Source organism: Equus quagga, chromosome 12 (genome assembly GCF_021613505.1).
Source record: "Equus quagga isolate Etosha38 chromosome 12, UCLA_HA_Equagga_1.0, whole genome shotgun sequence".
NCBI lineage: Eukaryota > Metazoa > Chordata > Mammalia > Perissodactyla > Equidae > Equus > Equus quagga.
The window spans coordinates 10977751-10997326 of NC_060278.1; the positions used below are offsets into that span (position 1 = coordinate 10977751).

The following is a 19576-nucleotide window of genomic DNA, read 5'->3' on the forward strand; positions in this document are numbered from 1 at the left end:
GTTTGCTTTTCCTTAAAGGTTTAGGTAAAAAATTGGTCTGTAAACTCATATTCCATCATTAGTTCAAACAGCTAAACTGTTTCTGCTGCTAAACATGGTCATTCTCCCATCATTTTCCCCTTTGGATTAGAATAAATTAATAGCTCTAAGAGGAAATTCTTAGATGGGTCTATTTCCTTTACTATAATTTATAAAGTTTTCATTTGTGTTATTTACAAAACATGTACGATTTTTCAAAACCTACCCCTCTACACCATCAGCTTTTACCCAGACCTCTCCCAGGGCCTAAGGCCTCCACTAACTGAATGGTGCATGGTCTTAGCACATCCTTAGTTCCAATTAGCCTCACCTTCCAGGCTTTGCTGATACATATATCCATGAACATAGATGCATATTTGGGAATTCTGAACACTTTCACATATATAGGTTGATCTGAGTTAATACAAATGTGACAGACAAAACCCGACTAATTTGGAGTTTTTTATACATAACGGAGGGACTACAAACTGATATCCTGAGATGTACAGATGAAGAGTAATCCAATGCAATAGGAGTTCTGCTATGATATAATTAAATTCATCAAAAATAAGTCATAAAGATGCCATGGCACATAGTTATAAATAGTTACTATATTTATATTATATACAAATGTGATTGATGCTATTGTCCAGATAGGTATGAAGTACTACGTGCAGCAAAGTCAATGAAACCATTAATTGCACTTAGGACAGTTGATATAAGAAAATGGGAGATTTCCTTCTTGAACTAGATTCCACAGCCAAAATCTGGATAAACCAAACATCTCAGTAGGTGCTAGAACCAAGATGCTACAAGGAAGGGAAGTGGTAGATGCCACTTCTGGGCCAACATATTTAAGAACCTGTGCACAACCCATTAGCGCTCGCTCTTTCTCTGTCATGGCGACTGGGAATCCATGTGTCAAGATGGCATCACTAAAAGATGGAAGCAGCCTGAATCATGAAGTTATTGCGAGGACAACTTCTCAGGAGAGTTGCCCAAACAACAAACTCTATGTGTGTGAAAAAATATTTTTGTGTCATAACACACACACACATACCCCAACAGTGTTTATTTGTTATGCAGCATAATCAAGACTGTCCTGATTAATACATCAGTTTTAAGGTATACACCTCCTACTGGCTCCTTTCTTATTATAGCTCACATTTGAATGGGGCCAGCTAGCTATAGAAAACTAGCACACAGAAGGGAGGAGTGAGCAGAGGCAGCTGGCACTCTAGTCTCAGTTTGTGACATCAAAAGCCCTCTCCACAAAAATATGTTACTTGCTTTGCCCTAAAAGTGTGTCACCCTCACTCTTCAGTGTGTGGCATTCGACGTCTGTGTGGTGCACAGCAAAGCCCTTTAAATCACAGGCTTTCAGTGGCTCGATGTATTGAGATCTGGTAATCACGGCCTCCCCTCTTCTATTAACCCCACTTTTCATCCAAAAAGCCTCATCTGTTGAAGGTGAGGTCAAGGCTGCACAAATTGATGGCAGCATCCTTTCCTCCTTTAACTCTACCTTCTCTTCCCATATTCTGTGTTCACTGGGTCTCCAGAAAGACATCTCCTGGTCTCCCCAAGCCTTTCCGTGGGTCCTCATCATTTCCTTGTTTTGCTCCAGACAGAGTTTTTTCCTCTCTCCCTTTCCATTGTTAACACCCTTAATCGTTTTCAGTGAGTTCTGAGGCAACAGGAACAAAATGCCGTTTTCTACCAACTGGAAGCAGTGCTTGCTTCTGGAGTGTTTATTTCGTAAGGCCTATTTTTCTGATTCAAACGCAGTTAAGATTTCTTTTGTTCTCTGTTTTTGTCCAATTTTCCACGATTCTTGACAAAATTGAGTACAGTCATCCTCCTTTATCTGAGATTTTGCTTTCCGTAGCTTCAGTTACCCGAGGTCAACTGCGGTCCCCAAACAGGTCCTCCTCCTTCTGACATATGGTCAGGTCCACAGTAGCCCAACGCTGCATCACAAGGCCTATGTCCCTCCCCCCTCTCACCACGCAGGCCCTGTATCATCTCACATCCTCACAAGAGGAAAAGTGAGGACAGTACGGTAAGATACTGAGAGAGAGAGAGAAAGACCACATTCACATAACTTTTATTACACCATATTGTTATAATTGTTCTATTTTGTTATTAGTTACGGTTCAGTACTATCTGTGATTTCAAGCATCCAACTAGGGGTCTCGGAATGTATCCCCCAGCGGATAAAGGGGGCTACTGTATATATCTTCTCTAAAGGAGATGTGAGTCAAAGGAATGGATACTGTTGAATCCGAACCAAAACCATGAGTTCCAAATTCCATAGAACAACTGCACCAATAAATAAAGTTCTTTAGAGGTTGTTAAAAAAAGAGTAGAATGAACTGAAACTTGGGGTGTTTATGAATAAACAGACTGATAGATATTTGCTTTATTTCCATTTTCATAATTGGCAGCATAGTTACCTTTCAGCACCAGATACACCAGGACTACAGTAGACAATGGTAAGTGGCGCCAAACTAACCAGGCACTGAGAAGACAGCTCCAGTGCTATTTCCTACAAACACAAAGGCTGGTTTGATGAGGGGGCGCTGGGGAGGCCTGAGGGGCACTCAACAGCGGCACAGCCCTGGCCTGAGGGCAGGTCTTTCCTCCTAAGGTTCTGAAGTAACATGAGGGTTACTGTAAATATTCAATAAGAACAAGATTACCTTTCCACCTTGTTCCCAACACAGACATGGATGAAAAGAAGTTAATCTTGTCAATTTGCTGTTTTCTTGTTTAACCTGAAGGGTGACTCAGGGTCACAAGGATTTATGAGCTTATTTTACAGAAGAAAAAGAATGCCTTCAAGGATCATCAGATAACCAAGCCCCAGCTGCCACGTACCCAGAAGTAAGATTGCCCAAGGGCTTACCTGGAGTGAAAGAAACACGGATTTCCCTTTTGTTTCTCCAAAAGTCCTCCTGGCAAGCCCTTTAGCTCTATAAAACCCACTGCTTCCTTCTCTTGTTAAGGCAGATTTGAGAGAACCTATCCTCCCACCTTCTCATTTGGGCCAATTTGAATAAACCTTTCTCCATCTCCAAGCACCAAGTCTCAGTGACTGGTTTACCGCACATCAGGCATGTGAACTTGAGATTAAGAGGTTCGGTATCAGTTTGACCACATTAGATATAAGAACACACAGAAATTAACTGTAACTACAAAGCAGGAACTATATTTCTAGTTAGTTAAATAGAAATTCTGTGGGCAACAGGGAATAAAGATCGAAAAATTATTTTCAGAAAGGTTTCTGAGACTAGCAGTGAAGAGCTGGCTTCTGCAGGTGAGAGGCCAGCTGGACATGCTTCTTTATCAGTGAAGACATGAAGGAAGAGCATTTCCACATGTATAGTTACAGAGTGACCATGACCGAGAGACTGCTGACCTACAGACCTTAAGGAATTCAGAGCTATTTCCAAAAAGTAACTTTCCTTCAATGTAAAATATATACCAGAATCTATTTGCTATGGTTACCTCACATGCTTTGGAATTGAATTAAGATTTATCTTTTTAAAGAAATGACAATGGAATGTCTGTATTGTTTGATTCACTGTGACCTACATAATTTGTTAGCAAAACTTTAGAGAAATTAAATGTGGAGGCAGCAAACCCCAAGGTCAATAACGAATGGAAAGATCACAGACACTGGAAATTCTGACCCTCATTCAAATGCTGGCTTCTTAACTTGAGGGAAGTTACTCAGCCTTTCTTTGCTTTTCTCAGCTTCAATCTCTGCTGACTACCCAAACTGCAGTCAATTTCTTAATTCTTGGATTCCCCCCCAACACCCCACATCTGTACCACTCTATGGTACCTATCTAATTCTAATGTACTAGAAATATTGGCTCATTCATTCAACAAAAATTGATCACGCCTAATTTAGGTTGTGTGCTCCTTTAAATGCTGAATTTACAAAGGTGATTAAGACAAGGTTCTTGGCCTCCAAAAGCATATTCTAGATGGGAGAAAGAAACATAAATGAAAGTACAATAAAGGCATGATTAGATGCTACAATACAGGTACGCAAGATGTTATGACCAGCTCAGAAGGTGTGACATTGGGGCTGGATCTTGAAGGATTAGTCTCTGTACACAGATGCCTTATTTCTTTCACTGCCTTATAGCTCATCCCTTGTAAACCTCCCAACGCCTTTACCATGGTAGGTGCCAAATAAATATGTATGGGATGAATGAGTGAAAGAAATCCAAAATTTTAAGCCTTTAATGAAGGAAAAATACAAGTAAGTTTCAGAAATAAAATAAAACTACGCTCTGACAATGGGAAAAAGAAACTTCTTCAGGTACTCAAATATATGTTGATAAAAAAGTAAAATGACTTTAAACACTAATTTGAAAATAAGAGCCCCTGAGACTCTTCTTTAGGACACCATAAACCAGAATATTACGACACCAAGAGCTGCCATTGAGACAGTAAGAGATTCTATCATTTTCTTTCTCAATACTCTGTGATATAGGTGCTACTGTCCTTGGACAAATGACGGAACTGAAACAGGAAGATGAAGTCATTAGCTGCAAATCATACAATTAGCACATGGTGGAGGTTGGATTCCAACCCAGTCCTGCCTGACCACAGAGCCCAGCCCTGGGCTGCCAGATGACGCACTTCAGTCTGATCGCCCCACACAAGTACATTACAGCTACTATTAGGCAGATAAGCATTACGCAGCAGTAACGGTCATGTGCATTTTCTAAAGACAGTAGAAGAGCGTTAAGGAAACCTCTTTGCTTTTCAATAATTTAGACTGAAGAAAATTCCTGACTGACTTATTTTCAAAGACTCAAATAAAAGTTTTCAACCATGAATCTTCCAGTATTTGAATTCAGATTTCAAAACATAAGGCATGCCGTAATTCTCCTTAGGTTTAATACCAAGGAATTAGAAGCTAGATTCCCTTAGTACCAAGATACTTCATGTAAGGTGCTATGTGCAGCATTTTCAACATCTTATCCTTGATCTCCCTCCTTGGCACTCTTCTCACTAAAGCCACTTCTCTGGGAGGCAGCCAGGAAAACAGCCACCAGAAGAGTAGATGGAATTTAGAACCTCAGGATCTGGAGAAATCCATCAGGTTTGGGTTATTGGAATTCTTCCTTATGGCTGGTCATGTGATCTTCTTGCAAAGGAAGTATGGGAATAATCCATTGTCAAAAGGTCAGGGAGGAACAAAGGGCCTCGTGGAGAAGAGGATAGGAAAGCGGAAATGGGGAGCAGGAGAAAAGAATGAAAAAGACAGAAGGTGATGTTCTGTCCATAAGAATTTCCTACACCACTGCCTAAGCTTATCTCTGATGTTTACAATGCTAAGTAGGGTTCATTTGCAACACAGCAGTGGAGTGAAAAATGTGTACACAGATCCATGCAACAAAATCTTTCCCCTTTTGGACGCTCAGCTTGGAATACAAAAGAATTCATCTTGATTTACACAGCGAAGGGACAGCTGATCAGCCATGGCCGGACCACACCTATGGCAGAGATTATGTGACAGGAGATCCGAGTCTGAGGCTGCTAAGTCACATTCATTATTTCCTGTCATCTGATATCACGCACCCTTCACGACCTTCTGGTTATATTTAGGCTCCCCACGTAATAGTTTTAGCCAAAGCCACCATCAACATAGTAGTAGCAATAATTGGCGTTAGTGCATGGAGTGGATTCCGACTCCTAGCGCCCTGTGGACAGCAGAGCAGAACCCTGCCGGTCTTTCTGCGTCATCCTCTCACCTTCTGGAGCTATATCAGACATGCTCCACTGCTATTCACAGGGTTTTCATGGCCAATTTTTTGGAAGTGGGTGGCCAGGTCCTTCTTCCTAGTCTGTCTTAGCCTGGAAACTCTGCTGACACCTGTCCACCAAGGGTGACCCTGCTGGTATTGGAAATAAGGGTAGCATACCTTTCAGCATCACAGCAACATGCAGCCACCAGTGTGACAACCAACAGACGGGTGGTGTGGTTTCCGGACATGGAAATTAACCCAGGCCAAGGCAGTGAGAGTACTGAATCTTAACCACTAGACTACCAGAGCTGGCTAGTAGCACTAACTATGACATCATGAATAATAGTACAATAATAATTATTATTGTTAGTAATGATAGTAATTGAAATATTTTTAACATGGAAAATATACCATTTGACAGACTAATTTCTACACTTCTCAGCAAAATTAATACATTTTAACTCTAAAAAAATATATTTTCCCTCCTCACTCAACACATAATCAATTTTCTAGCCTCCTTCACCGACCCTTGTCTCCATAGTCACACACACACACACACACACACACATCCTCCCTACATCCCTTATACCCCATGTACAGACCATATTATCTGCTCTAGCAGCAAGATCTTCAACTTACAGAATAGTGGAATAAACAGGATTCTGAGCTCAGACCAGATTCAAATTTCAACTTTTCCATAGCAAATTTTGTAACTGTAACTACACTGAGTTTGAGTTTCCCCAATCTGAACCACTTTGGATAAAGTATGGCACCTCACAAAAATGACAGAGGAGAGGCATACATTCATTCCATTACTTAAGTGAACAGTGACCCTGCCGCCAACAGCAAATAGGGGAATTTCTACTGGACATCAATTATATCTTAATAAAACTAAGGAAAAATTTAAAAATGAGAAAAAAAAATTTTTTAAAGAAAATAGGGGTTATTTTCTATATATACTTGAATGAAGATAGCCTTCCTTTACTAATAGCTGAAGAATTAATCCACTCATCTCTACATCAACCAAGATTCCTGTTTCCTTTCTCTTCTCTGGGTCTACTGCCTTTTGGCAATGTGAGCAAAAAGCAAACATAAAGTTCAAAAGCACATCTCACATTTTTAGGCACTCTGGAAAATACTTCATAGAAGAGAAGGCTGAATAAGGGAGAGAATGAGATTGAGGATAAAGTATAGATCTAAATTATTCACGTGGATGCCAATCTCCGTTTCCATGGATGATCAAAAGCTGAGTTAGTTAGAGATACCTTTTTTTTTTCTTCTGAAGAATTTTTTTTTCTTCTGAGCTAACATCCATTGCCAGTCTTCCCCTATTTTGTATGTGGGTCACCGCCACAGCACGGCCACTGACCAGTGGTGTACGTCCATGCCCAGAACCAAACCCAGGCTGCCGAGGCAGAGCCCACTGAACTTAACCACTAGGCCACAGGGCTGGCCCCTACAGATCATTTTTATAACAAACCAACTGGCAAGCTAGCAGACTTAAAACATGGAACCTGCCTCTCTACTCAGAGTGTGGAAATCCCTGACATGCATATCACTAAGTGTTCTGCTTCCTTTATGATGTTCTCCATTCTCAAAGGTCAATCTGATAACACGCCTATGAGGGCTACAGAGGAGGCCTGCCATCTCCTGTGACCCCAAAGCTGCGCCGTCTGCTGAACAGTAATTACACACAACCACAAAACAAAAATACCCTGAGCCACAGTTGGGTAATATCTGCCTGGCTGTCAGGATAACCTGAGAAAACAGGTAGCTGAAGGCAGCAGAAAGCCACACATGCAAAAGGAAAACATCTCTGGTTAAAAAGAAAAAAAACGAGCAGAAACAAAACCCTAAAGTCAGCTTCTTAAGGAACAGGGGTTTATCATAAGTCTATCTCTCTGTGCTTTATTTCACCCTGAAAATGTATTCTTGTATTCATTCATTCACTATGCTAAGCACTCAGTGCCATCAGAGTGCACAGTAGTTGGTCCTAAGCTTTACCGAGTCAAACCATACCCCTTCAATGCCCGCACTTTGGCTGTATTTCTGGTTGAATATGGAGACACTTTTTGGGGAAGTGTCTACTCTCTGGGTCTCTCCTCTCTGGCCTCCTATTCTCTTGCTGTGCTGGAAAAGAAGGCTACCTGGCAGGCCAATGCTTTTCTACAGCTTGATCCCTCCTCCCGAGCCCCAGAAGACATCTGGACGAACTCAATGGCGGGCTCAGCCCACTCAACCATTTTTCCCCCTTTAAACTGCAAGTCACTTCGCTTTCCCTCATGTTCATTAAAGAACGAGCTTTGCAGAGTGACATGGAGACACATCCGTACCTGGTCTCTCAGCCTCTCTTGGTGGCCCATGATTGCTGTGGCATGATGCGGGTATTTCTGCTTTAGATGTTCTAGGAACGCTTCTCTCTTCCTGTCCATCTCAGATGTCTGCATTCCCAGTATTTCTTTGGAACTTCGGGGCCCACCTAGAGTGTGTCTCCTTGGGATATTGCGGGATGACTTGGAACCTGAAACCCGACTGTTGGCATTAGGAAGGCGTTCCTTAGTTCTGCGACATTCTGCATCTTCTAATGTTCCATGCAGATTGCTTTTTCCTTGTTCTAAAAGCCAAAAAAAAAACAAAGACACTTTACAATTAATGATTTCACACTAGAAATCTCATTTACAGAACACCAAGAAGGTCTGTGGCAGCCGTTAATGTATGACTGTTACTTAGCAGAGTTTTTAATTTTGAGGCAAGAAGGGGAAAAAAATCAACAATCAAAAAGAATAAGAAAAATCGCACTTTAGAAATAAAGATATTGCAGCAAAAACTCTGCTATTCCTGACTCTTTCTCTGAGGTTATTCAAAATGAGAACACTTGGGCAGACTAGTCTGCAGGCAAACTGGGTTACGGCTTACCTTCATCTGTAACTACAGACAAGTTAACGCCAGTGATCCTGGTTATAGTTTCATCCTGCTAACAGGATTTTTATATTTTTATAATCTGAAGGTGATTTCTGCAACATTTGTTTCATCTCCAAGACCAAAAACAGCTATTATAATCATTGGCATGTGAACCACTTGAAAATTCTATTTTCTTCATTCACATAAACCAAGTAAGCATAAGAATATTATTAGAAGGAATAATCGAGGGGATGTAAAGGCTTTGACACATCTTACTTGAAGTAGACTTTATCTGAAACACACAATGAAAAGGGAAGAGATATGGAACATTTTGAAGGCCTTGCCCTAGACACCCTGCCTTTGACCTGGCCTTTAAAGAACAAGCTGACTTCTACTGAGAACTGAGCAACCGAGGCAGGCAAGGACGATGCTTCAAGCGCAGGACATGGAGAGGGAGTCTCCACTCGTTCTCAATGATGGCAAATGGGCTGTCAGGTATGAAGATTCCAGTTAACTGAGAAAAGGGAGTTACTTCTGAAAAACCAGAATAGGAAAAGAAAGTAAGGAACATTCAGAAGCAATCCAGAAACTGTCCAGTTCTCCTCATGGGGAGAGTTCTCCTACAGCATTACAATGAGGCAGGATAAGATGCCTGTGTCCATAATTCCCTGGATGAGGCACTGGGGTGGCTTGCAGGAGTCCTGCCTTTAATCCCAGACCTGGAACAAACAATGTGACCTCTTTCAGCCTCATTGTCTTCATTACAAAATGAGGATGATCGGACTAGCGTTAGATATGCAAAGAGTTTTCTAGCTCTAAATCTTTTAAATCTACTCTAAGTTATTTTAAAAAACATGTTTCCAGTAACAGTTTGTTTGCCAATTATTTATGTTTACAACTTACGTGCAGAAAAAGAGATCCAATATTTGAGAGTTGTAGATTTGAGTCCCAGATAAATAGAGAACCAACATTCACAGCAGTGACACAAAGCAACAGGGGTCCAGAACGTACGCGTAAACCAGCTCGTCTAAAGGCGATGCCGCCACCACATTTCCCTTTCCTCTGCCTAGAAATGTCTGCGTGTAGAACCCTAGGTCGGACGCGCTTTGGTTAGGCATAGAAAATATTTTATTCCCAGGCTGGTCTTCCCGTTCCCATCTTTTACCTTTACATGTGTGTTCTGGGAATAATTCTTGTCTACCCTTCACTTCTCATTACATTGCTACCTAGAGCATCTCCATCAGACACTGATGAGGAAAGGCAGAGAAAAAAACAGCCAGATCAGTGGACTTCTACTTTTCATTAGTTTCAGCAGCAAGTTTAGAAGGGGAAGAAGACAGAACTATCGGTTTCAAAGATATTGGGAGATTAACCGTAATTTCATTTATGTAGGTTACCCTCTCATTGCATGAACTCACATGACGGCTACCTGTTTTGTGGTGTCTTCTTTAACAATACAGAACTAACACGATCTATTGAATAAAGCTAGATGCAGAAAATGCCGTGTCTCAGGTTGGTAAATATGTGTGCAATCTGAAGAGGTTTGGCTTTACACTTTTGAATGTGCGTGTGCGTATGAGTTTTGTACTAGCCAAAATTGCTGTATACCTGACCTAACTCTGCTGACTTTTAAATGGATTTTTAAGATTACTTTTTTTTTATTGAGGTCTTATTGGCTTATAATGTTGTATAAATTTCAGATGTACATTATTGTATTTCAGATTTTATATAGACTACATCATATTCACCACCAATAGCCTAGTTTTTATTTGTCACCATACATATGTGCCCCTTTATCCCTTTCGTCCTCCCCACCCCGTTGTCCTCTGATAACCACTAATCTGTTCTTATCTATGTGTTTATCTTCCACATATGAGTGAAATCATTATTTGTCTTTTTCTGTCTGACTTACTTCACTTAGCATAATAACCTGAAGCTCCACTCATGTTGTTGCAAATGGCACAATTTTGTCTTTTTTTATGGCTGAGTAGTATTCCATTGTGTATATATACCACATCTTCTTTATCTATTTATTCATTGATGGACACTTGGGTTGTTTCCATGTCTTAGCTATTATGAATAGTGCTGCGATGAACACAGGGATGCATAAATTTCTTTAAATTATTGATTTCATGTTCTTTGGATAAATACCCAGTAGTAGAATAGCTGGATCATATGGTATTTCTATTTTTAATTTTTTGAGAAATCTCCATACTGTTTTCCATAGTGGCTGCATCAGTTTGCATTCCCGCCACCAGTGTGAGGGTTCTCTTTACTCCACATCCTCTCCAACACTTGTTATTTTTTGTCTTGTTAATTATAGCCATTCTGACAGGTGTGAGGTGATATCTCATTGTAGTTTTGATTTGCATTTCCCTAATAATTAGTGATGTTGAACATCTTTTCATGTGCCTGTGGGCCATCTGCATACCTTCTTTGGGAAAACTTCTGCTCATACCCTCTGCACAGTTTTTGATCAGGCTGTTCACTTTTTTTGTTGTCAAAAGATTACTTTGGACATCATTAAAATAATATCTTTTTAAAATTATCCAGGACAGTTAGGTTAATTAGCAGGATTGAATCTCTGGAAAGATGATTTCTTTACATGGGCATAACACGCAAACATCCAAATCCACCCATATGAATAAACGCTCACGGACCCCAAATACCAATGAGTCCCATTCTGCCTCTCTACACCACGCAGACTCGCACGAACTGTTCTGTTTCATCCAGGGATCCTCAAAAGAGGTCGACAGAGTCAGAACAGCAGCCGCTTGGAGACTGAAAAGAGTTTTCCACTTTCTTCCTTGAAACAAATTGGGAAAGAAGCGAGGAGGGTGGAGGGCTGGAGTCTAGAGTCAGTCCTCTGTCAACATTCACCTTCAGGCAGCCCCAACTTACTGACTCTCCAAAGCCCCATCTTTCCTAATTTTGCACTGAGAAGGTCATGTTAACCCTAACGTTACTTTTCCATTTTTTCTTTCCTGTGGATACTTCTAAAATGTCTCCGGTGGCTTAACAGGTTAAAGCGATTTGGAGGAAAGGAACGAACAGCACCAGTGGTTGATGCACCAACAGCTAAACACACAGTCCCTTGGCAGATGTGTAACTGCCCTAGGAGCCGGCTCCTTGCTGCCCCAGCTCTCTGTCGGCCCCAACTGCCTCCCATCCCACCACCACACATCTGCTCCACTTTAACCAGACCCCCCCAGCAACCCAGCACCACTTTCCACACAGAGCATCCTGGTCACCTGAGCCTTTTCCTCGGTAAGACTCAGCTGGCTGGAGGCTGCCAACTCCCATGCCTGAGGGAGAAGGACAACCCACCCATCCCAGTCATTTGGAGAGAATGTGGTCTCTCAGCTGAGGAGAAAATCTAAGCAGGGATAGAAACAAACAAGAGAGGGAGCGGGCAAAGGAGGTTTAGCCACAATTCCACAGCCATGGAGTCAGGGATCTCAGGCCCGCCAGCTCCTCATTAGCCGCATGAATAGAGTACCCAAGCCATCAAAACAGAAAGACAGTTCTATTTCTCATCTGGAATGTGCTTTGGTGCTAACATTTAAATATGGGTGTGTCTAGCTGTTTGCTATTCTGGGAATCCATGTCAAACAAATAGCGAAGCTGTCGCCTGAAGACAAGGCTTCCAGTTTCCCCTTCCTGCCCCTCCCAGCCTCTGCACAGCCCAGAGCGACTCCTCCTTGTAGCTCGCTTCCAGCAGGGCAAAGAGCAAACCAGGAGCTTCCAGCAGGAACAACCCCTCCAATCTTTCCTGGAGCAGAAGTGGGCACGAGGAGGGCAGAAGTGCCACAGGGAGACTCTTCCCGTGTTTCAAAGGGATTCCTGGTGGGGTGTAGACATTCTGGAAAGTGAAAGGAGAAAGTGGGATCTGGGGTGGGTACCAAGTAGACAGAGGATTATGGAAGATGAGTCGTGCACACAGCACGTCATCCTGCAGGCAGGTGATCCCAGGAGGCCACAACTCAGGCTGCTGTGTTGGATCAGCTGACCTGCAGCAAGAGACCTGGGGCCTTGTATCATTCAGGCATTCCCTGCTGCATTGTAGCTGAGAGCCAGCAACAGGGCTGAGGGCTTCCCTGAGATCTTATTCCTGGGCCGAGATTTGTAGGCCACGGCTTCTTAGAGAAGCAATCCCTCACTCCTTTATAGCGACTTCTGGTGTTAGCTGTCTCTGAGATGCAGCTTTTTAAATTGTGCCAAGATGGTCTCTTGTCATAGGAATATTGTGGGGAGTTGCTGTTTTGTCTGGCTGTATAACCTACTGGCCCTACCACGGTAGTGACAGAATTTTGTCAGGCTACAAATTCGAACAATATCCTCCTGCTGCACACACAGGAAGACTACATGTTCTAGTCCCCTTGGACTAGTTGGGGCCTTGTACTAATTCTAGTCAATGCAATGTGGGCCGAAGTGATGTGGCCCCGGACCTCCTAAATAATCTTCCACACCCTTTCTCTTTCCTCTTTGGCTAGTTGGATGCAAAAGCTCCAGCAGAAGCCTACAAGGCCTTGTGGAATGTCACAATTTGGACAGAAGGAGCCTGAATCCCAGAGTCAGCCTGGAGGTGGGCCACCCAGGACATCTACCTGGCCAGGAATGTCCACATTCCACTATGTTCAAAAAGTTAACCTTGATTATGCTAAACCACAGAGATTAGGGGGTTGTTAGAGCAATCAGCCTATTTGACGAATATATGTCACATATTCTGTTGGGGGCCCACAGGCTTCCTCAGATTTCCAGCTCCCTTGTTAATATCAGAAAGATCACCACCATATACAACCTGGTACAGAAATTACAGCCAAAACCAGACCACTGTATTCTTCTAAAAAACTCTTAAAAATTAAGTAAGCGATGAAGAGGGTTTTTGGTACAGATTTTACGCAAAATAAGAACAGCCTCTCACTCACTCAGAAAAGCATTCTTGTCTCAAGTGCTGGTTAGTTAATTGACTCATTCATTCATTCACACAAATATTTATTGAGTATTTTCTCCTACACTGAAAGGAGTTAGGAGATGTAGCGAAGTGGTGATCAACACAGACTTAATTCTCTTCTCTCATAGAAGATCTACATTATAATTAGGGAGTAGATGACAAACAAACAATAGGCAACATAAATGTCACGTAGTAATAAGTGCTCTGAAGGATAAAACAGGATAAGGGACAGAGACGGACGGGGCAATTTTAGAGGAGACTTCTGAGAAAGAGCTGAATGCCTGGGACTCCCCAAGCTTGCACTCTGTCAGGCTGCCAGTAATACCTATTTTTTATTCCAGCTTCATTGAGATAGAACTAACATATAACATTGTCTGAGTTTAAGGTGTACAATGTATTGATTCGATACACTTATATATTGCAAAATGATTGCCACCATAGCAAATACTAAGTATCTTAAAAGCTGGTGAATCAGGGAGTAGGGGAGGCAGGCAGGGGCACTGACAGCACTTCACCTGCACAAGGCGTCCAGACTGTAGGGGCTAGAGCAAAAGCAGACACCGCAGGCTGCTGTGGCCACATAGATGCATCCCAAGGAACCTGCAGGACCAATCTGAGGAGCCCATGGCCGTCAAAGGGAGCATGATATAGTTAGATTCAAATCCAACCAATTATTGAGCGCCTACTCACAATGCACCTCGCAGCACACTTCACACTGTTATTTACCCAGCGGCCTGCCCATTCAGTCACAAAAACCTCATCGATTAGAGCTATTCTTGAGGCGACCATATGGCCCAGTTTGCCAAAACACTTCTGGGTTACAACTGTTGTCCCAGCGAAATTATTTATAGCGTTCACTTTCACTCTCAGAAGTGTCTTGGTTTGGACAGTAAAGTTACATGATCACTGAGGGACCCTTATCTATAGTAGATTGATCAACTCAAAGCCCTGGGTGGTATAATTAACCTTTTGTTCAACAAATATTTATTGAGGGGCTTCTGCACACCTGGCGCTGTGTTAGGTGCCAGGGACATAAAGATGAAGATGTGGTCTTTGCCCTGGAGTACCACGTGGTCACTGGTTGAAACATACAGAGAAACAAACATCATCCATGGATAGTGCAATGACAGGAAAGGACATGTAGTATTGTGGATGATGTTTGCATCAGAGAGCCTCCCATCTGTGGTCCTTGTGCTGACCGAAGAACTGGAAACAAAGCCACATCCTTTACAGCATCATTTTCACCCAGAACTCAATGGGATCTTAAAAGCTAACCTGGATTCTTATCCCTCTTTCACCATCTCTCCAGCCACTCCTTCCTACCCTCTAAATGCTGGAGTGCCCCAGGGCGCATCTCTTGGATCTTTTCTTCCCCACAGAGACCCAATCCTAGCCCATCTCTCATCAGAGGCCCCAGTCCTCTCTCCTCAATTCCAGTCACAAATATCCAAATCAGTCATCATCTACACACGGATGCCTGATAAACTTCTCAATCCTAACAAACCCAAAAGGTTTTCTGCACTCCACCCATTTGAAACCATAAACACCCTCTCATCTAGTCCTCTCAAATGCTTTCCCATTTAAGTACATTAATGGCAACTCTATCCTTCCAGGTGTGCAGACCAAATTTTTTTTTTTTTTTTGCTGAAGAAGATTAGCCCTGGGCTAATATCTGGTGCCAACCTTCCTCTTGTTTTGCTTGAGGAAGATTAGCCCTGGGCTAACATCTGTGCCAATCTTCCTCCACTTTATGTGTGGGTCGCCACCACAGTACGGCTGCAAACGAGTGGTGTAGGTCAGCACCCAGGAACCAAACCGGCAAACCCAGTCTGCTGAAGCAGAGTGCACCAAACTTAACCAGACCACAGGGCAGGCCCCACATCAAAATCTGTGAAGTCATCTTTGACTCCTCTGTTTCTCTTATATCCCCCATCCAATCCCTTGGCAAATTCTTTTGGCTTTACCTTCAACGTACGTCTAGCATCTGACTTCTTATCATCCCCTGCTCTACTGCCCCTAGTCCAAACTGGTGCCATTTCTTGCCTGTTTTACTGAAGAAGCCTCTTAGCTAGCCTCCTTGCCCTTCCTCCAGCCCCACTTGGGTTATTCACAATACAGCACCCAGTATCACCCTTTATGAGACAGGTCAGACCTACCAGCAGCTCCCACCTCCCTTGAAATATAAGCCCAAGTCCTTACCGTCGTGTCACAGGCCCTGCATGCTCTGGCCTGGGATTACCTCTTAAATTCTTTTCATCCCATCTGTCTCCCATATTCTTGCTGTTCTTTGAGCATATCCGTGCTGTTCCCTCCCTCTCCTCTTTCGGGTCTTGGTGAGGCTCTCCCTCGTAATGCTATCTACAGTTTCACCCCCTACACTCCTTATTGCCTTTCCAGGCCTTATTTTTCACCACAGCCTTATTTCCATTTAATAGGCTTGCTAGATAAAATACAGGATGCCCAGTTAAATTTGAATTTCGGCTAAACAAATAATTTTTTAGTATAAGTATGTCCAAAATATTGCATGAGATACACTTATCCTAAAAATTATTTGTTGTTTATCTGAAATCCAAATTTAACTGGGCATCCTGTATTTTTATTTGCTAAATCTGGCAACCTTGCCATGTAACAGGCTACATATTTTGCTTATTTGTTCACTATCTGTCTCCACCACCTCCTCCTTCTCCTCCAAAACCTGGCCCTTAGAATATAAGTTTCATGAGGGCAAGTACTTTTAGTCAACTTTGTTCACGGCTGGATTTCCAGCAGCTAAAACAGGGACTACTATATAACAGATGTTCAATATTCCTTGAATGAATGAATACATGAATCAAGTGATCACATTCCCTCAGTCTCACCATCTTCAGCCTCCAGAGCATCTTCGAATTGCTGTGGTTGTTTGAAAGTGATTCCTTAAATTGGTCCCATCTAATCGCCCCTTTAGGCTCTGACCGATTTCTTTCAGCCAGGCCCAGAGGCTGAACTCGCGCTGCAGGATCCAGTCCCATCAAATCAGCGGGGGAAGGGAGGGCAGGGAGCCTTATCTCCTGCTGGACTCCACTGACCAGGCGCCCTCAGGGAGAGCGCTCTGCTTTGGAAGCACAAACAGACAGCCAGACTGATGACTGTCAGACTCAGGGATTCTCCAGGGTTTACTAAGCTTAAAGTTGCCTGCATTTCACTGGGGGCTTCTTTCTATCTCTCGTAATTGCTTTTTCTTCTGTCTGGCTTAGTTCTGCCTTTTCAGTGTGGATGAGTCATTTGTTACTTCCCTTTTGCCTTTTTCACAAACACACACCTTTTCCCCTGTGCATAATCCCTACGCCCACGCAGCGCGCGGCGCCCCGCAAGCACGTCTCCTAGTTGGTTACTAACTGGCCCCTGGATGAACCTGGGGCCGGGTGGGCGGGGGTGGTTCTGGATCGTGCGGTTTCTGAACACGCTGCCTATATGATACAACAGCACAGGCCCGGGCACCGCAGACGTCAGACAGTGGAGAGCAGAGCAGTCCTCTCCCCACCAGCCCCACTGCGAAATTTCTTTGGAACAAGAGAAGCTTCTGGAAATTCCCTACGGAAAAGACAAGTCTATTATAAACACAATTAAAGGGAAACTGCCAGGAGAAAATTGACCAAAATTGCCTAACAACTCCCAACTTTTGAATTAAAGCACACAGAAGATTCACAGAGTTCCATCTATCGTCCAGATGTACAAAATGCGCCCCCGCTGTTCTGATCTGTAAAATAAAACACCTCTCAACCCCGATTTAGCTCTAAAACACCACAAAACTGCGTTCAACATGCATTTGCCTCATGGAACCCCCCGACCAATGAATGGAAATGCTGCCGTCCCAGAGAGCCAGGGAGAAGTTCACAGAAGCAGCTCCTTGCTCCCACGCCTGGAGCAGCGAGTGGGAAAAGCTGCTTTTTGCGATACATTTGTCATTGCCTAGAGATACAGCACATACTGACTGCTTACTGTGCGACAAATGTGACATCACCACGCCACTGCTTTTGCTGCTCCAGAAAATCCTGCCAGAGATCAAGCCAAACCCAAGAAATCACAGCTCTCCACTCAGTGTTGAAAACGCACCACCCCAAGAAGTCACGCTTTTTCTTCGCCATGCGCCCTGTCTCCAGCTATAAAAAGCAGTGGGCGGCGAGGGGCGCGGGGACCTGTAACTCCATCTTTGAATGAGTCTGTTACTTACCCTGCATCTGTCTGCTGTCTGCTGAGTAAGGACGGCACGGCTCACATTTCTGGCTTTCGTTTTCTTCCATTGTCCCTGCCTACGGCACAAGCTCCTCGCTGCGCTTTAAACTTCCGAGCGCGGTTCTGAAAGCTCCCACAAAGCGCCTGGAAGGGGGCCCAAGGGGTGGGGAGGAGGAGACCGGGCGAAACCCCACCCCAAACGAGTCTCGACTCCGGTGCAAAGTCTCTCGCGCCCGAGAACGCTGCATTCCAGCGCCGGGCCTCCCCCGTCCCTCCGCGCGCGCCCCGCGTCGGGCCGGACTGGCCTGGGAGGGATGGGGGCTGTGCCCGGCCCGGCCCCGCGCCGCGCGCTCCCGCGGCCCCAACAGGTGGTGGGCTTCCCTCCCCGGGACCCAGGCCGCCTGCTGCCACCGCCACGAACCGCGGAGGCTCCGCAGCCAGGCATGGAAGGCATGGCACACAGGGGCCCCCGCAGGAACCTTTGCTGGAATCCAGTTCTCTGGTCTGTAATCTCAGACACAGAACGAGCCTCCCCAAAATGATAGACTAGTAATAAACAACCAACCACCTAAGGTCCCAAATTTCAGTGAAATCCCTTAAAAAAAAATTAGAGTATATGCGGAATGTTGAGTAAACACTTTGTGGCACTGACTGGGAGCCTGATTACTAAACACAAAGAGGTTGTTTACTTTCCACACTATCTCGATCACTTAAGCCGGACTTTATAAAGAGTTTATACTCATTCGCCTACACTTTGACTCATCCCCTTTCCGCCCCCCCCCCCCCGCGCGCGCGCGCACACACACACACACACACACACACACACAAACCTTGACCATAGATCTGAAAAGTAAACTCAGTAAAATCGATTTTCTGAATCTCTCAAGTTAATTACTTAAAAATCTCTGAACAGCAATTAAAATGCTTTCCTTTGGAGAGTCAGAGTTACATCCAACAGACTCATTCTCCTTTTAAACTACCTACAAATATTTATTTTGTTCTTTACCCAGTCCTTGAAAAACTGGCAAATTTCCCAGAAAGTGGAAAAAGGAGGCACCGTGTCCACACAAAAAGGATGGGAAACTAATCCAAGCCCTGCTATTTCAGCTATCTGAAAGTAACACGATCACCAGTAGGAAGAGCGGGATATTTTCATCTGTGGTGGCCCCATCATTTGAGGGGAAAAAAAGGACAATGGTTGGCCTGCTGACCATACCTTGACCCAGTTTACGGGCCATTTAGCCCGGGGTTTAGATTAATTCGGGTGAAGAATGTGTGCAGAACAATGGCTGGCCAAGCCTCCAGGTTCTGACCTTGAGTCACCTGTGTGTTTTGGCAGTGTGGGAGACATATTTGGGGCACTTAGAACAAAAAGATGCGGAAGGCCCTAAGGACAAAAGAGGTAAACCAAAGGGAAAGTAGATACTGCCAGGGAGTGAACTTCATGTGGAGAAGGGAGGAAAAGACCCTTCAACTCCTAAGATTTCTCTTGAAATCCAAGATGTGGTGAATCTTCCAGAAAGCTAAAGCCCGCCCCTGGCAGCATGAATACAGGCAGTCGGGTTGACAGGGCAGGTAACTCTAGGTCTCCAGGACCTGACAACGGAATTATTTGGTAATCTTGCTTTAAGGAGGAACTAATCGTGCATAGTTTCTGCACTGGTGGCCGGCGGGCAGATGCCAGATGTATCTCGTCTTATCGTTACTGTTTCCTCAGGTA

General features: G+C 43.8%; 1 protein-coding gene across 12 annotated transcripts in view; it reads right to left on the minus strand.

The window, feature by feature from the left end:
* Positions 1-18272, minus strand: part of KIAA1217 (KIAA1217 ortholog) — a 292914-nt gene extending 274642 nt beyond the window's left edge. For 4 of the 12 annotated variants that reach the window (XM_046678947.1, XM_046678945.1, XM_046678943.1 and 1 more), the window contains exons 1-2: positions 17855-18261; positions 8123-8403 (exon numbers count right to left, since the gene is read on the minus strand). In XM_046678947.1, coding sequence (XP_046534903.1) covers positions 8123-8403; positions 17855-17924 — 351 coding nt within the window. In that variant the 5' untranslated portion in view covers positions 17925-18261. Of the gene's footprint in view, positions 1-8122; positions 8404-17854 lie in introns of all 12 variants that reach the window. The other 8 variants (XM_046678940.1, XM_046678941.1, XM_046678939.1 and 5 more) reach the window with 4 other exon arrangements.
* Between the last annotated feature and the right edge of the window lie 1304 nt (positions 18273-19576).